This window comes from Lycorma delicatula, chromosome 4 (assembly GCF_047948215.1).
Source record: "Lycorma delicatula isolate Av1 chromosome 4, ASM4794821v1, whole genome shotgun sequence".
Taxonomy (NCBI): Eukaryota; Metazoa; Arthropoda; class Insecta; order Hemiptera; family Fulgoridae; genus Lycorma; species Lycorma delicatula.
The window spans coordinates 156,972,245-156,991,207 of NC_134458.1; the positions used below are offsets into that span (position 1 = coordinate 156,972,245).

Sequence of the window (18,963 nt, forward strand, 5' to 3'; positions counted from 1 at the left end):
TAAACATAATATTGTTAGAATAAAATAAAAATTATAAATAAATCAGTATTAATAAGAAGCAGTCTTCAATTTTTATATATTGTGTTGTAATTGATTAGGATCAGGTCTATTTCTATAAGAAGAGGTGGATTTTGAACCGATAGTAACTTCAGCCATAATAAATACTAAAATGGAAACTGTTCCCTATACAGTACCACGTCACAGTTACCAAAACACGGGAGAAGGATAAACCTGTTCCATAGATCTCAATATCTTCCATCAATGATCTGACCACCCAGCTCTACAATACACCTGCAGTATCACAAATTGGAAAGAAATAAACAAGGATAAGAAAATGGAGGTACAGTGAGAAAGAATAATGCAGTGGAACTACAGAGAGCAAAAACACCTCTACCAATGGATAGCTTCCAAATGCTCTATCTGTTTAAAATTCCTCATTAGATCAGGATGTCTCTGCAAAGGATAGGAACAGCACATTATAGCTTAAATTAGTAATGACAAGCTTAAAGATATATTCCATAAAATGTTCTTCAATTTTTATAGTACTTTTGAATTCTAATATCCTGTGGTACAATATATTAAAAATTGTTAACTTTTAAAAACTGATTACAGAACTCTTTTTAAACAGGTTAAGTTGTAAAGGATTCTACCTTTGTCTAAGCTAGCTTCCACGTTAAGCATATTTTGCTAGAAAAGACGCTTAACATTGAGAAATAACAAGATCAAAATTGAGATTTTTTACAACTTTTCCTGTTTAAAAAACATAATATAGTTAATTTTTTAATATTTTAGAAATATGTTTCCTCCAAAAATCAAAAACCATCCAACACCAGGTTCAAGGCTTTCAGAAGAATACCCTTGATGATCCTTAGAACTGTAATTATTTTATTTTATGAACTTGGACATGCATCTATAAATGTATTTTAACAAGGGACAAGAAATAAACAAAATGGGAAGATACAGAATGAATGAAAAGTTAACAATAACAATAATACATTGAACTCATAATTATCAAACTAACAGTTACTGCAAGTAAAATAACACAGCATTTAAATATAACTGTAATAAATACAATTCAATTATTTGTTTTCCAAGCCAGGGCCAATTGTTAAATTAAACAAAATCATATGTGGATAAATATAAATAAATGCATAAGAAAATATTAAGTATTTCATAAATATGATAAAACTACATAAAAAATATTTATCAAATTAAAATTCTTGTGATAATACATATAAATATGTAATATACGAATTTATGTGGATGTTATTACACAAGCTTCAAATAGAAATATTTTACAAAACTAAACAAACATTTAAAATATTAAATTGATATGCCAATGCATCTGTTTAATTGTAATGAATATAATATGATATGTAGGGTTTGTATCAAACTGAATTATAATATAAAACATTCACTGAACTACACTGGAAGTAATTTTACTGGCAGTGTCAAAACTGTAATGGTAGTAGGTGATTGACATGAGATGGTCACTGCTATAAATGGCAAACCTAATTCCATGAATACCAATTTGCAAGCCTGGCACAGGATGCTAGGCTTACAAATTGCTGTAAGGAGGTGATAAATAAAGTGGTGGTGTTTTCTTCACTAAGTCAAACATATTGCTGTATATCAACATGACAAACCCACTGAAATGCAGATGCCATTCAAATGACATTCTCTGTTCACTACAAAGACTAGCTAGTACAATGAAAATTATTACTCCAAGGGAAAGCAACCCTGATTAGAGCCATTCATACCACAATGATTTACATATAGCAATTTAAAATTCACAGTTTACATACAGTAGGAGGACAATTCAACAATATAGATCATTACTTTATAAATTACACTCGTGCAGTAACACCAGATAGATGTTAAAACTAATGAGTCACTAATTGAACTGAAATACAGGCAATTTTGATATGTTTCATAAGTGTATGATAATGATTATACATCTTCAGTTAAAAAAATAATATTCATACATACATTAACAAAAGAAAAAAGTGCTGTCTGTATACTTTAGAAAGATCATTTTTTAATAAGGATCAATTATCCTTAATATTTTGCTGAATGATATGCTCCCGGATGACACATGGTGGGTGAGGTTTCATACCTCACCCACACGGGAACCCATCGGGTTGGTCTAGTGGTGAACGCATCTTCCCAAATCAGCTAATTTGGAAGTCGAGTGTTCCAGCATTCAAGTCCTAATAAAGTCAGTTATTTTTACACGGATTTGAATACTAGATCGTGGATACCAGTGTTCTTTGGTGGTTGGGTTTCAATTAACCACACATCTCAGGAATGGTCAAACTGAGACTGTACAAGACTACACTTCATTTACAGTCATACATATCATCCTCATAAGTATTATCTGAACGGTAGATACCAGAGGCTAAAACAGGAAAAAGAAGAAGAGAGAACTTAGAGGCTACTGTGATAGATCCCCTTCTAGTTGTCCCCTTCCAATTGAACACACTGACTCTGATGGTATTTCCACTTTTGGAAGCATTCCTGGAAAATTTCTTTCTTAAGGGAGGTAAGAACACTCTTTGCCTGGATGTCTTCAATTGAGTCAAATTGGTTCCCTTTCTGTGAAAATTTCTATCTAGGAAACAGGTAGCAGTCAGCAAGGGCTAAATCAGAGCAATATGGTGGTTACAGAAGCACAGGAATTTGGAATTTAACCAAAATCTCACGATTGAGAATGCACACAATGAGCCGGTGCGTTATCGTGGTGAAGGACCCAATTCTTGTCTCACTACATTGCAGACCTTTTCTTCTACACATTTTGCACAAACGTTGAAGACACTTTTATAATATTCCTGGGTGACTTTGCTGCGTAGGAGCAAATTTGCGATGAGCGATGCACGATACCTGTAGAATCAATGAAAACCACCAACATTATCTTCACATTCGACCAAGTTAGTTGCACTTTTTTCTGTCGTTGTTAATTTGGACCCTTCCACTGTGATGATTGTGCCTTTGTTTACTCATAAGCCCATGATTCGTTGAATGTGATTACACTATTTAACAAATCTGAGCAAGTTTCGGCCCAATTAATCAGTTCTTGAGACCTTTCAAGTTATTGTGGTTTCTACTGTCTGACAATAATTTCCGTAATGAATCTCGCAGACACTTGACACATGTTCATCTCTTCAGTTAAAATTGACTGAACTGTGTAGAAACTTAAATTCAGTTCAGCCATTTTCCTAATTGTAAGTTTACAGTTAGACCGTGCTAAATCATGAACCTTCATAATGTTTTCATTGGTATATGAAGCAAAAAGCTGGCCAGAGTGGTGATCATCTTTGACTGATTCGCAGCCATCTTTGAATCTGTTGAACCAGATAACATTTGACCGGTTCAGTTGTTTTTATGAGTTCATAGATCTCTAAAGCTGATTTCCCGATTTTCAAACAAAAGTTGATATAAACTCATTCTGTTTTAGCAGCCATTTTATGAAATCAGTGATCCACTGAGAACTGAAAATACGTCTTCACGTATTTATGAACGAAAATCACGTAAAATGGTTTAAAATCATTTTACGTTCAGTAAGATTTTTACTGAACAAAGATATTGCGATGATCATTTCTGGAGGTTTCAAGGAAAAACAAGCATCCCATTCCACACCCGCAAGCAAACCTACCCACCCCCTCCTATTGACCTGTGGTGGCACCTGTCTTAAAACTTTCCAGTGATACCTTGTATGTGACTTTTAAAAATTACATACAAAATAAATATATCACTATAATAAAAATTTTAGTATAATTATGATTAATATAATGCACTGGTTTATCTACATTGTAAGCCACATACATAAAAAATAAATGATTTAATTTTTCTTGGCAAATAATTTGACACATGCTCAAATAATGGGTTAGTCTTTACATGCATGGGAGGTTTTTCAAGAGTTGATAAACTTAAATATCCAGCAATGATTTTAATAAACTGTAATGAAATTGCTAAGGAAACTCAAAAAAGACTACATTCAGGAAACATGTTTTATTTCGCTATTAAGTTATTGAGCTCTCAATTACTATCAAAATTGATAAAAATCAGGATAGATAAAGCATACTTTTATCAGACGTCTTGTATGTTTGTGAGATGTGGTTGTTTAGTGGATGAAAGGAAATATAGAGTTTTTGAGAATAAAATATTCGGTCCTGCAACTGACATAGTAGTCAATAAAACACAGTTGGAAGTGTTACAACTTTGAGCTGTATATTTTATATTAATCTATGTAGCTAAATCTGGATGTAGTTAGAATTAAAATTTTTGGTTGGGGCAAGTCACATGAATGGGAAATGAAAGCATAGCTGCAATGTTTTTAGTTAGGAAACCCGATGGAATGAGACCTTGATTAGAACCAGATGTCATAGTAAAAATAATATTAGGTTTCATCTGGTGGAGTCAGTTTCAGGGGCTATGACTGGGTTGGGTTGGCTCAAGATAGGGAGAATTGATAGAGCTTTGTTAGTGTATCTATGAATTTTCAAAATCGTAGAGTGCTTGGAGTGGTAAGTATTAAAAATTTGACATTTAAAAAATGATCGACCCATATGTTAATATGGAAAATATTTTTGTTATAATCAATAAATGTATACTTTTAAAATCCTATCAAATTTCATTTTCAATGTAATGTAATAAGTCAATCTGTACTTTTAAAAGATATTTAAAATATAGTTTTTATCAAGATATAAGTTGAAAATTTCTTTTTGGAGATATATTCACATTATATTTTAATATAATATTATGTGAACATACTTATAATAATTTAGTTAACATTCTTTAGTACAATTACATAAAAGATTCTTGAATTCAGATTTTAAATGGTAACAAGTGCATTTTTCCGAAGTACAGTATAATCTCATTTCTGAGGCACGTGCATGTGTGCTGAATAAGGCTGTATAAATTAAACTCAGCTGGGTGGCTTGCGGGGTGGATGACCAGTGCTTGGAGCTCAGGTGCTATAGATGTTGGACACAAGTCACATCACTTGAAAGTGTGTCTAGCAAGTGTTTGGAAAGCCACGAGGAGGGCCAATGCTTGAGGAAGAAGGGAGGTATTACTGGAGGGGCAGGTATGACATCAGCATGAAGGTTACACAGCTCAATCTGAACCACAATGCCCCGGTCCAGGACCTGTTAGTCCAGAATGCAGGTGAGCTAGCCTGTGATGTCGCTGTTTTATTGGAGTTCCATTATGACCTACGCTCTTCGAAGTGGGTTTCTGATCAGATGGGGAAAGCAGCTATTTGGTCATGACTTCAGTTTTAAAATCCTGATACTGTGACTCAGCATCCTTCAGTGGTGGCGGAATATTTCAACGCCTGGTCTGTGGATTGGGGTTCTCCAATTACCCATGACAGGAGCAGTATCATGCAAGATGTGAAGGCTGTGCTGGGACTAGTACTTCTGAACCAAGGTTCTGAGTTTACATTTAGGAGGGGCAGTGGCAGCTCGATTGTCAATCTCATGTTTGTGAACAATTCAGTGGTACGGTAGAGATTTGACTGGTGTGTGTGTGTGTGTGTGTATGTGTGGGATGGTTCATGCACAGTGATCATCAGGCTGTGTTGCGGGCCATCCCTCTTCTAATATCTTCGATGAATAGGATTATGCCAGCACAGGGTTGGTCCCAACCCCATAGGGGAAAGACACCCACCTTGTGACATTACTGGTCACCACACCACCCCCTCCGTGCCAAGCCCTGAAGGGCTTTACCGGAGGTCGTCTTTAGACCCTCTAACTGATTACATCTCACAGTCATCAGCTAGGCCCCAGTCAAGATGCCACTGATGTAAATGCCTCGGCAGACATTTGCATCAGTAAATACATAACAAATTTCGCCTTCACGTAGGCCTCAAACGGAAATCTTCACATCCTAACATGATTCCCTCAAACTAACTAATCGAAACCGCGGACCCCGCGCCTAGTACAGATTTCACAACACCGTTCGTGACTGTGAATGCCTCAGAAAATGAATGAGTTTAAAGTTAAATCAGTGCTACACCCATACCAATCAAAATTGTGTTTTACACAACATAGAAATTCAGACCTGCACCCAAATAAGTAGACCAGTTTAGGTTACCTAACAAGGGGAACGTACCCTCATTCCGGTCTGCGCAGGAGCCGGGGACAAACCCCGCACCCCCACCCGGTTCCATCAAGGTCCCTGTCTTCAATCTCCTGCTTTCGTTCTGACATCAATAGGTTATTTACCCTGGAAATGTAGCATTCCTTACGCTCATTAGCCAAGATATCTATTGGTTTGACTCTGGCTATAACATGTTCTGTAACCACCTATAACAGCCAGCAAGAGGAGTCACTGGACCCACAGCAAAATGTTCGCGCAATACCTAAAAGCCATGCGGTGAGCCCAGACAGGCGCAGCATACAGCATAATAGCTTCGCTGATACCTTTGTAAAGGATACGCATGGTATGGTAATTCAACCCCCATGCGGGATGAATGACTCTACGGATTCCATAAAAAGCACCAGCGGCCTTTTTTGCTACATACTGTAGATGTTCCTTGAACCGAAAATTCTCATCAAGGATAACATCCAGGTATTTTTGAATGGGGAGACCAGCCATCTGAAACCGGATTCGTCTGGAAGCAGCCAAACGGCCCTTAAGCAACATGATTGTGATTTTCTCTGGACTGAAAATCATCTTATTTTGGAGACTCCACAGCCGGAGTGTCTCACAAGCATGAGCAGCTCGGAATTCTACCTCGTTAAGCGAATCCCCTTCAATCAGTAGCAACGCGTCATCAGCATAAGCAATGACACGACAACCACATGGCAACCTTATACGCAACAATGAATAGAATTCTATGATCCAAAGAAAGGAACTCAGAACACTGTCCTGAGGGCATCCTTTAGTTAGGTCCTACGAACCTCCGAGCCGCCATCACGCAGGGAAACGGTCCCATGGCTGAAATAACATGAGAGCACGTCTAGTTCATATACACTTATGCTTCTGCATCTGAAACAGGGCAGAGGGCCACCATAAGTTGTTAAAAGCACCGGATATGTCCAGAAAAATCTCTAATACATAGTTACATGACCTGGAGGAAGCTATATCCATCACCTTCAGTGCATCCTCAGTGCTCTTGCCCGGTCGGAAACCATACTGGTTGTCCATTAGCAAATGATCAGTGGCCAATCTAACATTAGGAAATATATGCAAATATAACACTAACAATATGCAAATATAAGACTTTCTAAAAAAACGTTGCCAATCACGGGCAAAAGCATTAGTGGATGGTAAGAAGAACTAACAGTGGGATCTTTGTCGTCACCTTTGAACAACACCAAGTTTCCACGCTTCCAACACGCCGGCGAAGAGCAACCTATTATATATTCTAGTTAGAGGACTAAGTACCACTGGAAGTGCTCGGACGAGCAGCTCCACTATGATACAATCATATTCGGGGTCCTTGTGCCATGCCATGATACAGATAACCTGGCGCAACTCCGCCTCAGTGATCTCAGAATATCGGTCTCGAAAATCAGGCGACTTCCCGCCAGACACGCCTTTCTTTTCCTGTTTAGCCTCTGGTAATTACCTTTCAGATAATATTTCAGAGGATAAATGAGGATGATATGTATGAGTGTAAATGAAGTGTAGTCTTGTACAGTCTCAGTTTGACTATTCCTGAGATGTGTGGTTAATTAAAATCCAACCACCAAAGAACACCGGTATCCACGATCTAGTATTCAAATCCGTGTAAAAATAACTGACTTTATTAGACTTGAACGCTGGAACACTCGACTTCCAAATTAGCTGATTTGGGAAGATGCGTTCACCACTAGACCAACCTGATGGGTTCCCGTGTGGGTGAGGTATGAAACCTCACCCACCATGTGTCATCTGGGAACATATCATTCAGCAAAATATTAAGGATAATTGATCCTTATCAATTACCACACCCTCACGGGTTGACAAAGCTAACAGGAGGACATCTTTCCTGCGCTTATGTCCAAGGGCTCTATACACAATGCGTCAAGGGTCTCTATTCCCTTGCTCCTGAACGAAGGAGCGCCAGGAATTACGCTTGGAGGACCTAATCCTATGAAAGTATTTAGTCACTCTGCGGTAATCTGCAGTTAGGGCCGCACGCCGATCGGGATCACCCTCTCGTTGCGCAGCCCTTCTGAGTCGGTTCACAGACAGCTTCACTGCTGTCAGATTCCGAGACCACCACTAGATATGTTCTCGGCCAGTGCCTCTAGGAATGAGAAATGATGGCTTCAGCCAGTGCCACCACCAAAAAGTGAAATTTTCTGCCAGGACATCTAATGACAGGCTGTCAAGGTGTCGAGAAGAAATCTCCAGTCTGGACTCCAACAAAGAGGAGAATTTCGGCCAGTCCGCCTTCCTATGCAGGAAGCGCACCCGGTGAACAGGAAAGACACTTTCCTGTTCCTGTGTCCATGAGGGGACACCCTCATGGCCATCGCGCAGCTCATCCACTATTTCGAATAGTATCAACCGATGATCGCTAGAACAATCGTCGACCACAGACCAGTCAAGGACCCTGCCAGGGATGCCCTACCAATGGTGATGTCAATATTTGTACCTGAAAAGGCCTGTCGTCCGTTAACTGTACCGACGTAAGTGGCCAACTGGTCTGCAACATTAAAGACTTTAAAATTGTGCTGCGCGATGAAACTGTCAATTAGGCCACTGCCATGATCAGTGATCCCACTGTGCCAGAAAAGCGACTTCGCATTAACATCGGACCATTACCCACAATACGAAGGATCCTATCCCATTTCGCTCAGTGAGATCCCTGTATTGGAAATATGAACTAACAACTGTAAGGTTCTGTCCGTGAATGACAAGTCTGACCACAACATGATGCACGTCAGAAACCTGCCGTATAAAGAAACTATCAAGCGACTTCCTGCACAGAATAGCAGACATACAGGTATGCCCTACACAAAACTTTTCCAACTGTGATAGCCTGGCAGATCACCCTTAATTACATATGGGTAATGCAGAAGGACAACATCGAGGCTCCGTCTCTCTACAATATCACCTAATTCAACATGGACTACATAAGCACCCTGGGCATTTAGTTGACCGAACCTAACCATCTAAGGAATTAAAGTACAGCGCAACGGCCATACTACTTACTAACAACTGGGTGCTCATGATTCTTGTGCAACCTCTTACAGTTAGCACAGGCCGGAGCCTCGGACCTATGCGAACAATCATCATGTTTGTGGCCCTCCTCGCCACAATGGGCACACACCAAGGCAAACTTACAAAATTTAGCCCTTTGACCATATCTGCAGCACTTGAAACATCTTTGGACATCCACATACTCTTTTAGTCGGCAGGACCCTAAATCAATAGTCTGCTTGCGGACGTACATTTTTGAAAGAGACCAGAACCTACCTCAAAGACTCCGTGACATTTCTGGGTATCACGCCTATCCGTTTTAAAGACCAACCTGCAGTCCCACCGGAAGGCGGCTTCATCCAAATCAGTGTTCTACCCTAATGTGGTCAGGTCACGATCAATATCATAGACTATAATACGGGGCCTACGCGTTCTCTTCGGGTCTATTTTCACATTCAATCGCTTAACCGCCGTGGAATCACTAATTGCCTGAAAGGTCTCTGTGTCATCTGCTACCACAACTAATCCCTTGCCGGTCTCTCTAATGTTCCTGATTTTAAGGCCTTTCCGGTCTCCCCGAAGGGCAACCTGGAGGTCTTTTTTCAGCTGGCTGCTGGACACAGTTGAGCCCTCCGCCCTATTAACAAATGCAACCTCAGCATACCTACGCGATTGCATCGGGGCCGGGGCCAGTTTCTGAGCTACGGTTATTTCTTTAGGCTTCGGGGCAAGCTTTTCGAAGTCCTCGACGATAGCTGTGAAAGCCACTCGGAAGAATTCGAGCCGAGGCAATAATCTCTCCATGGTAGCTGCACTAGTACATTTGGGGTTAACTAAATACGTAGGAAGACAAGCCACCCAGTTCCGCCAAAATATCACGGGCCAATGGAGCAGAACTGCCAGGCCTGACCCCGGCTTGTAAAACTTCTTCAATAAGTGGGTTCATGCCCTCCAGGGAGGTCATCTCTTTATCTACTTTCGAACTATCGTTGTCGGAACCAGTGTTCGAGGAGGTTGAAGAAAAAAGCCCCTGTCCCCTCCTTCGGCTAGGCTTCCTATCTACCTCACTAACATCTGTCATGGTCGGAGATGCCCTGACCTAACAGTATACGAATAGAATGCTCGCTGTATTCCTTCTATCACAGATATTGGGCATAAGCCCACAAGCGTGACGACTACCCGCAGCGAGCCACGGGCAGCTGGACACCTTCTGTATTCTCCTGTCACTCTTTGCACCTCTTCACCGCTACTGGATCAAATGTGTGACATCAAAGATCAACAAACAGTTACAGATTACAGTCCCCCACTCTAAAAGAGCGCGGCAGGACTAAGGGTAAAGGTCCCTTTACTCGTAACAGGGATTTGCGACCAGGAGTCGTTGCCACTCTTTTCGCCGCGATGAGGCGGGTGCTCGAACAAATCCTGCCGTTAAAATCTCTGAATCCCGTGAAAAGGATTATGAATCGCCTAACAATAAGGGCGCAAAACCGTTCTAACAGTTCTCAGACAACAAGATTGTGAAACTGGGGAAGGTACACACTCGACCTTCAGCTCAAAAATAGCAATGAAAAAAACGCTGAATCCAGGGTTGCTAGTCCAGATGGACTATTGGGAATGCTCGAGTCGATGAGATGTCGGACAAAAAGGTACGGCGGGTCTTGGCTCGAGTAGTTGAGACCGCCATGCACAAGCGTTTTTCATGTCCTCATACCACCCCGGTGTACTGGTGGAACGACAAACATCTTTAAAGGTTAAGATCCTAAGCATCTTAGAGGAGCAGTGGAGTGATTCTATGAACTCTAGGCTTACCTACGAGATTCGGTACAAGGTGGCCAGAGGTCAGTTCAAGAATGCCTTCAAAAATAGCAAGGGCAGATGCTGGCAGAAGATACCTGAGGAGGTGGAAGGCGATCCTTAGTTGTTTATACAGAATGATATTCAAATGACTTTGCAAGCCATGTGGTAGTTTCTCTGCCAATGTTGTCGAATGTGAATGAGCTCTTTGCTGTTGGTAGTCCTGGCAATGTTCACAATCGTGTTCACGACTGTCTGGGGTTCACGGCCAAGGAGTTGGTGGATGTAGTTGGCAGCCTGTCTAATTTTAAAGCCCATGGCTATAATGTGCCAGATATAATAAGAAGTTGGTCATGAACGACGCTGAGGTGTTCTTGGAATTGTATAATACGTGCCTTAGGCAAGGCGTATTCCCTGCAAGATGGAAGCGGCAGAGGCTTGACCTTATTCTGAATCCTGCGATGGACTGAAGTCGTCCGGACACTAATAGACCTACTTTCTGCTGGCAGGTAAGCTCTATGAGAAGCTGCTTCTCGGGAGATTACGTGCAGCTGTTGACAGTGGTGTGGTCTTTCAGATAACCAGTACGGCTTCAGCAAGATGCGCTTTTGAGCATTATGTTGAGAGGACATATGATTGCGGAACTGTCCTGGGTACGGCATTGGCCAGGCTTATGCCAAATGTAAGTGGCCCTAGAGCAGCCAGAAAAACGCTTTATGCTGTAGTTGTTCGATTTGTCCTGTTGTATGGAGCACCAGGTTGGGCACAGTTCCTTAATGTCAAGTCCAGGAACAATCGGATGATGTCAGTGCTCAGGAGATAAGCCATTCACGTTGCTTGTGCTTACAGGACGATGTCATGTTTGGTAGCGTTTTTTGTGGCTGGGCTCCTTCCAATCGATCTTCTGGCAAGGGAGCTGAGCAAAAAATATGATTTCAGACAGAATCCTGCGGCAGAAGCAAAAAGGTCTAGTGTTGTATGGAACGTGTGTTGGGCTTCAGATGGAAGGTGAATATAAATAAATTCTGAAACTGAAGCCGTGGCTTAGTCGCGTGTATGGTGAGGTGGACTATTAATTTAGGCATTTTTTGACGGGGTATGGGGGATTTAAAGCGTACTTACATAAATATAGAAACGATTATTCCCCATGGTATCCCAGGTGTCAGGATGTAGAGGATGCTTTTCACGTTTTCTTCTTCTGTCCCAAATATCAGGAAGAAAGGGCCACGCTTAGGAATCATCACAGTAATAAGCGACTCATTCCTGAAAGTGTTGGCAAGTGTATCCTGGTGTCCAAGGCAAACTGGACTTTTGACTTGGGATTTGTGAAGACTGTAATGGATCGGCTGAGAAGAAAAGGAAATGCGATGGTCAATAGGGAGCCAGAACAGCCTGCATACTGAGGCATGGAGGTCCTGGTGGGTCATCCATGACTGATGAGGCAAGCAGGACTCTGAATAGAAATATATAGTTTCACTGACTGGAGATGGCAGTAAGATAGTAAGTGTGGATGAGAAGAAGAATGGCTGAATAAGTGCTTTTGTGTAAAAAAAAATGGTATTCTTATGTATATGTGGGGTTGCTGTGTAGTTGAACTTGACTGTTAAATTAGAAGAAGAATGAAGTGGTGAGTGAAAGGGTGTCAGGATGCCTGCATCCCCTTGAAGTAACGCCTAAAGGTAGTTCCAGTGGGTTGTGGTCAAGGAGAGGTAGCACATTCAACAGTACGAGCTGCTGGATGTCTTATGTAAGATTCCCCTCCTCCTACACAAAAGCTCAATTATGCCTCGGCATAGGGGTAAAAAAAGTAAAACCTCATTTATTTACATCCCATTTATCTAAACATTTGTATTATCTGAACTGAATCAGGATCAAGGTATTTTAAATACATCAGCGAGTGATATAATGGCAGGGCTCATTCCCTAATTTGGAGGCCTATTTGTCTTATTGTAAGTACGGTCTGAATTTATTAATACAATTAAAAACAATTTCTGATAAGTTTTTGCACTTTATACTTCACACATGCAGCGATTTCAACAAGCAGACACACATTCATTGGGTACTATCTAGTGTGGATTAACAGGATAATACTGTGCTACATTTTTTACATGATAGGAAGGTAGTCAATGTGCATCATCAGGTAAATATACCAACCCTGGTCACCTGTGTCCAAACCAAACAGATTGGTTGTTATGCTATATTAATATTATTCATTACCATTATGTAGTGATGAATTCTTTGAAATAATGTAGTAAAATGTTCAGGGTTTGATACTTGGCTAGGTCTTTCTTTTTTTTCACTATAGTATACTGCATTAAGTATGTAAGTTCTAGATTGTTTTTTACAGCAGAGAATATTTGCCAGTGTCAAATTAAACATTTCTTAAAACTAATGACTGCTGAGTATAAAATATGATGTAAAGAACAACATACATTCAACCAAATGGAAACTCCGTTTTATATAAAATTTATATATTTTATTTTCAAGGCAGTAAGCAGCTTCTTGACCATTATAGGTGTTGCAAAACAACCATGTCATAACAAGATGCAGTTAACTGAGAAATTTGTACTACCCAGAATATAATCATATAAGTATATTTATTAAAATTTTATAAATGATATTAATGTATAAATAAAAGCAATAAAAACTTACCACCAAATAGTTGATTTGTGTTCGGTTTTGGGATAGTTTCCGCTGGAACAGTTTAAAAATAATAATATTACCAAATTACCAGCTATAATATATAAATATATATTTTAATTATATATATTACATGGCATACAAACCACCAAAACACAAAACATTAGATACCTTAGATAGATACATTACATTACCATAGATACATTAGACACACCACTGAAACATTGGATAAGTTAAACTTACCATATTAATTTCCAAGAATCAATTTTACCAGCTATAATATATAAATATATATTTTAATTATATATATTACATGGCATACAAACCACCAAAACACAAAACATTAGATACCTTAGATAGATACATTACATTACCATAGATACATTAGACACACCACTGAAACATTGGATAAGTTAAACTTACCATATTAATTTCCAAGAATCAATTTTCACGAGAACACATATCTTCAGTTGGTATTGAATTCTATAATTACATTATAAATAATTCTTTCAAAAATTAATTATTTAGATTGTTCTTAGTTTAAAAATTTTGAATAGTATTATGAACGCATATGCAAATTTTGCTGTCCAATACTGGAATGATTTAATCTTTAAAATATAGTATTTTCCTTTGATCTGTTGTCATTATTCCAAACTATTAAATTGTAATATTATTATGTTTTTAAGTAATCACCATTCGTATGTGATCTGGTGGTTCATCATTTTATATTTTTGATTATATTTATAAATGTAATATTTTTTGGGTATATTCATTTTTTTATCATTATTACATACTTCTAAATTATCAAAATCATTTTTGCAATCATTAATACTACGTTTGTATTCTAGAAAATGGTCAGCTACATTAGATATACCTATTTTTTTATTTGCTTTATTTTAACTCACAATTTTTTTTCAATTTTCAATTTTTTTCATGTTTGTCCTCAAATCTTGCATCCTTAATTTAACATACTTCCTGACATTGCCAATTGATGAAATTTTGCACAGTTACTAAGGTCGGGTGACAATACAATATTCAAGCATTACTTATGCGAACATCCCCGTATGGGTGTAAATTAAGGGTGCAGGTGTGATAATTTAAAAACTCGCTGACACTGCCTATTGATGAAATTTTGCAGTTACTAAGGTCGGGTGACAATACAATATTCTACTATTACTTTTGCAAACATCCCCCTGTACGGGAGTAAATTAAGGTTGTGGGTGTAAAAAATTGCAAAATCTTCAAAATGGTTATGCAGGGTTTTAAATCCAAATTAACCTACTAATTAAACTCATGCAATGTATGATAATAATTTTATTAATGAATGACCAAAAAAGTATAAAGCAAAGTTTTTAAAAATCTTTAGAAATCTTTTGTTCTTGTAAGCTGTGTTAATGTAAAATTTTTTTAAACCATCTACTGGTTTTATCAATAAAAATATTTTATATTTGTTGCACTTAATTTTATATATTCCTCTCAATTATTTTTATTGTTATTTTTTCAAATATTCTGTAATCTGATTATTTGGTTTATATGCTTTTTTATAGTTATTTTTATCATATATGTTAATAATTTTTCCTATTATTTTATCTGTATAATTGTTTATTTTAGGTATAAATTATTATTAATCGTTGTGTTATTTTTTTGTTGTATTTTAGTATAATTACCTTGTTATTTTTTTATTCTATTTTTTATACAATTTCATCATTAAAACCATTAAATATTGCTGTTTGTTTTATTTTGAATATTTCTTTTTTGAGTTTATTTTTATTGTTTTTTGTATAATGAATAGCTCTAAATATCATGTTTTATATGCATTAATCTTTTGTGACTATGGCTGGTTAGAATTTACATCGTAATATTATTTGTTGTAGATTTTCTATAAAGTGATGTTTCTATTATATTGTTTATGTTTATTTAAATTTCAATATCTAAACAAGGTATTTTACTGTTGAAAGTAACAGTATGAACAATTTTAAATTCTAATTGTAATTATTAAGTTTATATCAAATGATTTAATGTTCATCATTTATAGTTGGATAATATATGACTAAAATATTATCTACACATCTTATCCACAATAATATTTGGTGTGTATTTAATATGCAATGAACTATATTATTTCAAATTCATGTATAAATATTTCAGACCTAATAGCAGATATAGGTAAAATATATATATATATAGCTAATAGATATAGGTATGTTGGTAAGCCTTCTGTTTGTAAATAACAATTATTTTTATACTCATAGTAATTTTTAAGATAAATATTTCTTATAATAGTGATTAATGCATTGGTGTATTCTGGGGTTTCATTTTATCTATTTTTTATTATTTCTATTGTCTTGTCAATTTGTATATTGGGGTACATATTGATATCAAAATTTACCATTTTTCATGTTATGTTTATGGGTAAGATTCATTTTTATTCTAGGTATTTTAGCTGTTATTTTGCTATTAAATATGAAGATGCTATTTTAAAATTTACTAAAGGTCTTATAGGATTATTTATTTTATGTAATTTTGGTATGCCAGTGAGTTTTGGGGGGTGATTGTATATAGGCATATAATCTTGAACGGTAGTTAATTTATCATAATTTAAATATTGGTTTTTATTTAGATATTAATTTTTTTACAATGCTCAGATATTTGTTTGTTAGTTGTTTTTTTTTATTAAATTATTTCCTTCAATGTTATTCATAAACTGTTTGTATTTGACTATGTAATAATGTGTAATAACAGTGAATTAGTTTTGTCTGATTTTAATAATAATAGATCATTGTCATGAAATTTATTTTTTAATTTGATAACCTAATACTTTGTAATCATTTGTTTATTATGTATATTAAAAAATTATTTAGTACATATTTTAGTATATTAACAAAGTTTTTTTTATATTATGACTAATTATATTTATTTGATTCTTTTCTAAATTATATAGTTAATTAATATTACATTCGGTATCAATTGTAATGTCCTTGATTATATTGTACTTATCACCATTTAAATTAAATTTGAAAGAATTTGTAATAATTAATTTTTCTTTGTTATCAAAAGATATATTAAGAAAACTTTTAAAATTGTTATTTGATTCTGGTTTTTTGTTTTTTATAATTATTGTAACGAGAACTAGATTTGTTAAAATTCTTATCATATAAACTGTGTTTATCATTGCACATATTGTTATTATAATTCCTCAATTCATTCACAAATAAAAAGTTTTATTTAATTTTTCTTTGTCTTTGATCTTTTTCATTATCAATTAAATCTCTTATATACATGTAAACTTTAAATCCTAATTCTTTATGTATTTCTAAATGTAATATATATATATATATATATATTTATATATATATAATTTATTATTAATAATTACCTATCTTTTAATAGGCTTGTTCAATTTCTTGTTTTATTCTGAATTTTTCGCATAATTATTTTGTTTTTCTTATAGGTGTATAATTTTTAGAGCTTTTTATATTTATAATCATTTATTTAGGTATTATTTTGTATTCAAAACTTGATTTATTAAATTTTATTTTAATAACTGACAACAGAATGAAGGAAAATTCGTTTTATAGATTACATCATTCCAGTACTGGACAGCAAAATTTGCATGTGTCCATAATATTCAAAATTTTTAAAACAGAGAACAAATTAATTAACAAACTTTAAAATTAATGTTAACATAATTAATATTATATTAATATTATTATAATTAACATTAACTTTAAAATTAATACTTAACAAACTTTTAAAAGAATTATGTATAATGTAATTATAGTATTCATTAAAAATTAAAGATGTGGGATCTTGCAAAAATCGATTCTTGTAAATTAGTATGGTAAGTTTAACTATCTAATTACTGTGTTTTGGTGGTTTATATTTCATACAATAATAAATTTTATTAACACAGTGGTCAATATGTTAATGAATTATTTGAATTTTCAAAAAAAAAAAAAAAAAAATATATATATATATTAATTATAGGACCACTGATGTACAAGTATTTATGCCCCCTGTAGGTCCTTTTTGTATATGTAAATGCTTAAAGGAATTTAGTAATAAATAAATAAAATTTATTTTTAACTTTTTAAACTCATTTACTAGTATAAATGTTTTTGCATGAAGGCTCTCCTTTATTGAGATGATCTGCTTTAAATATTACTGGATGTCTTTTGTAACTTTACTGTGAAAAATAACAAATTTTTTTGACTTCTGGTATATTATATTATGCTATTTTATAATTTAATTCACCATTATCTTCCTCTGAGTAACATTTCACTGACCTTGTTTACTCTAACAGGCTAAGATATTTTATGGTGTACACAGTATTCAAGAGATAACAAATGGAATGTAAATTATAGCATATTTAATTTAAAATAAAACAATTGATAATGATAAATATGAATACACAGTAAACTCAAAAGTAAAATTATTTTTGAAAAATACATCATGAAATCAGAGAGAAAACTATACTGTAAATCAACAAAGATCATGAGAAAACTACACAATAAAAATCTCATGATTTGATAACACTCTATTAGCGTTTTTTTTATTCTTATGAATATTTATATATATATATATATATATATTTTCTTTTTTTTTTGTAAAATTCCTTTTCAAGAAATAATATAACTTCCTAAAATTTTTAACTAAGATTGGATGGATTTAGGTGTCCAACTACAGAGGTTTTAAAAAAAAAAACATAAAATAATTTTAAAATAAGTACATAAATAAATGAAGATTACTACAGAAAATTAAAGAAGCACATAATAATGTACAAGTAATAGATAGAGAATAGATAAAGCTTACGATTTTCCTCTATATTTGCATACACCAGCAGCAATGGCAGCATAAAAAGAAAAAATACATATTAAATTCTCTGTTGATAAAAATATTTGTAACACTAGATACATCAAATTCATAATCTACTATCAACAGTTTGTAATAAAGTTTTCTAAATAATATTCACACTCACAAAGATAATATGTATAACTACAGCTAAATGTTTCTATAGTATTGTATGATTCTTTTTTTAAATCATCAGTCATCTGACTGGTATACAGCTATTCTTCACTTTGTTTTGTTCTATACTAACCTTTTAACTTGAACATAATTACCACATCCTATATTCTCTCTGATACCGATTTTTCAAATTCTAATCTTTGATTTCCTTCACAATTTTTGTGAAGGAAATCTCTCTCTTGGAGATCTCTTATCAACAAATTACTTAAATGTGATGTTGTAATATGTGATAAAAAACTAGTTTGTTTCTAAATAATTTTGCCACAAACCTATCTTCTTCTACTGGTCTATCTTAATTCTGTATTTTATCAACCCAACTAATTTTCAATAACCTCTTGTAACATAACATTTCAAAGCCCAATGTTT

General features: G+C 35.3%; 1 protein-coding gene across 1 annotated transcript in view; it reads right to left on the reverse strand.

Moving 5' to 3' along the window:
- Positions 1 to 18,963, reverse strand: part of LOC142324008 (uncharacterized) — a 54,706-nt gene that overhangs the window by 16,774 nt on the left and 18,969 nt on the right. The window contains exon 3 of the mRNA XM_075364553.1: positions 13,585 to 13,626. Within this exon, the coding sequence (XP_075220668.1) occupies positions 13,585 to 13,626 (42 nt within the window). The remainder of the gene's footprint in view (positions 1 to 13,584; positions 13,627 to 18,963) is intronic.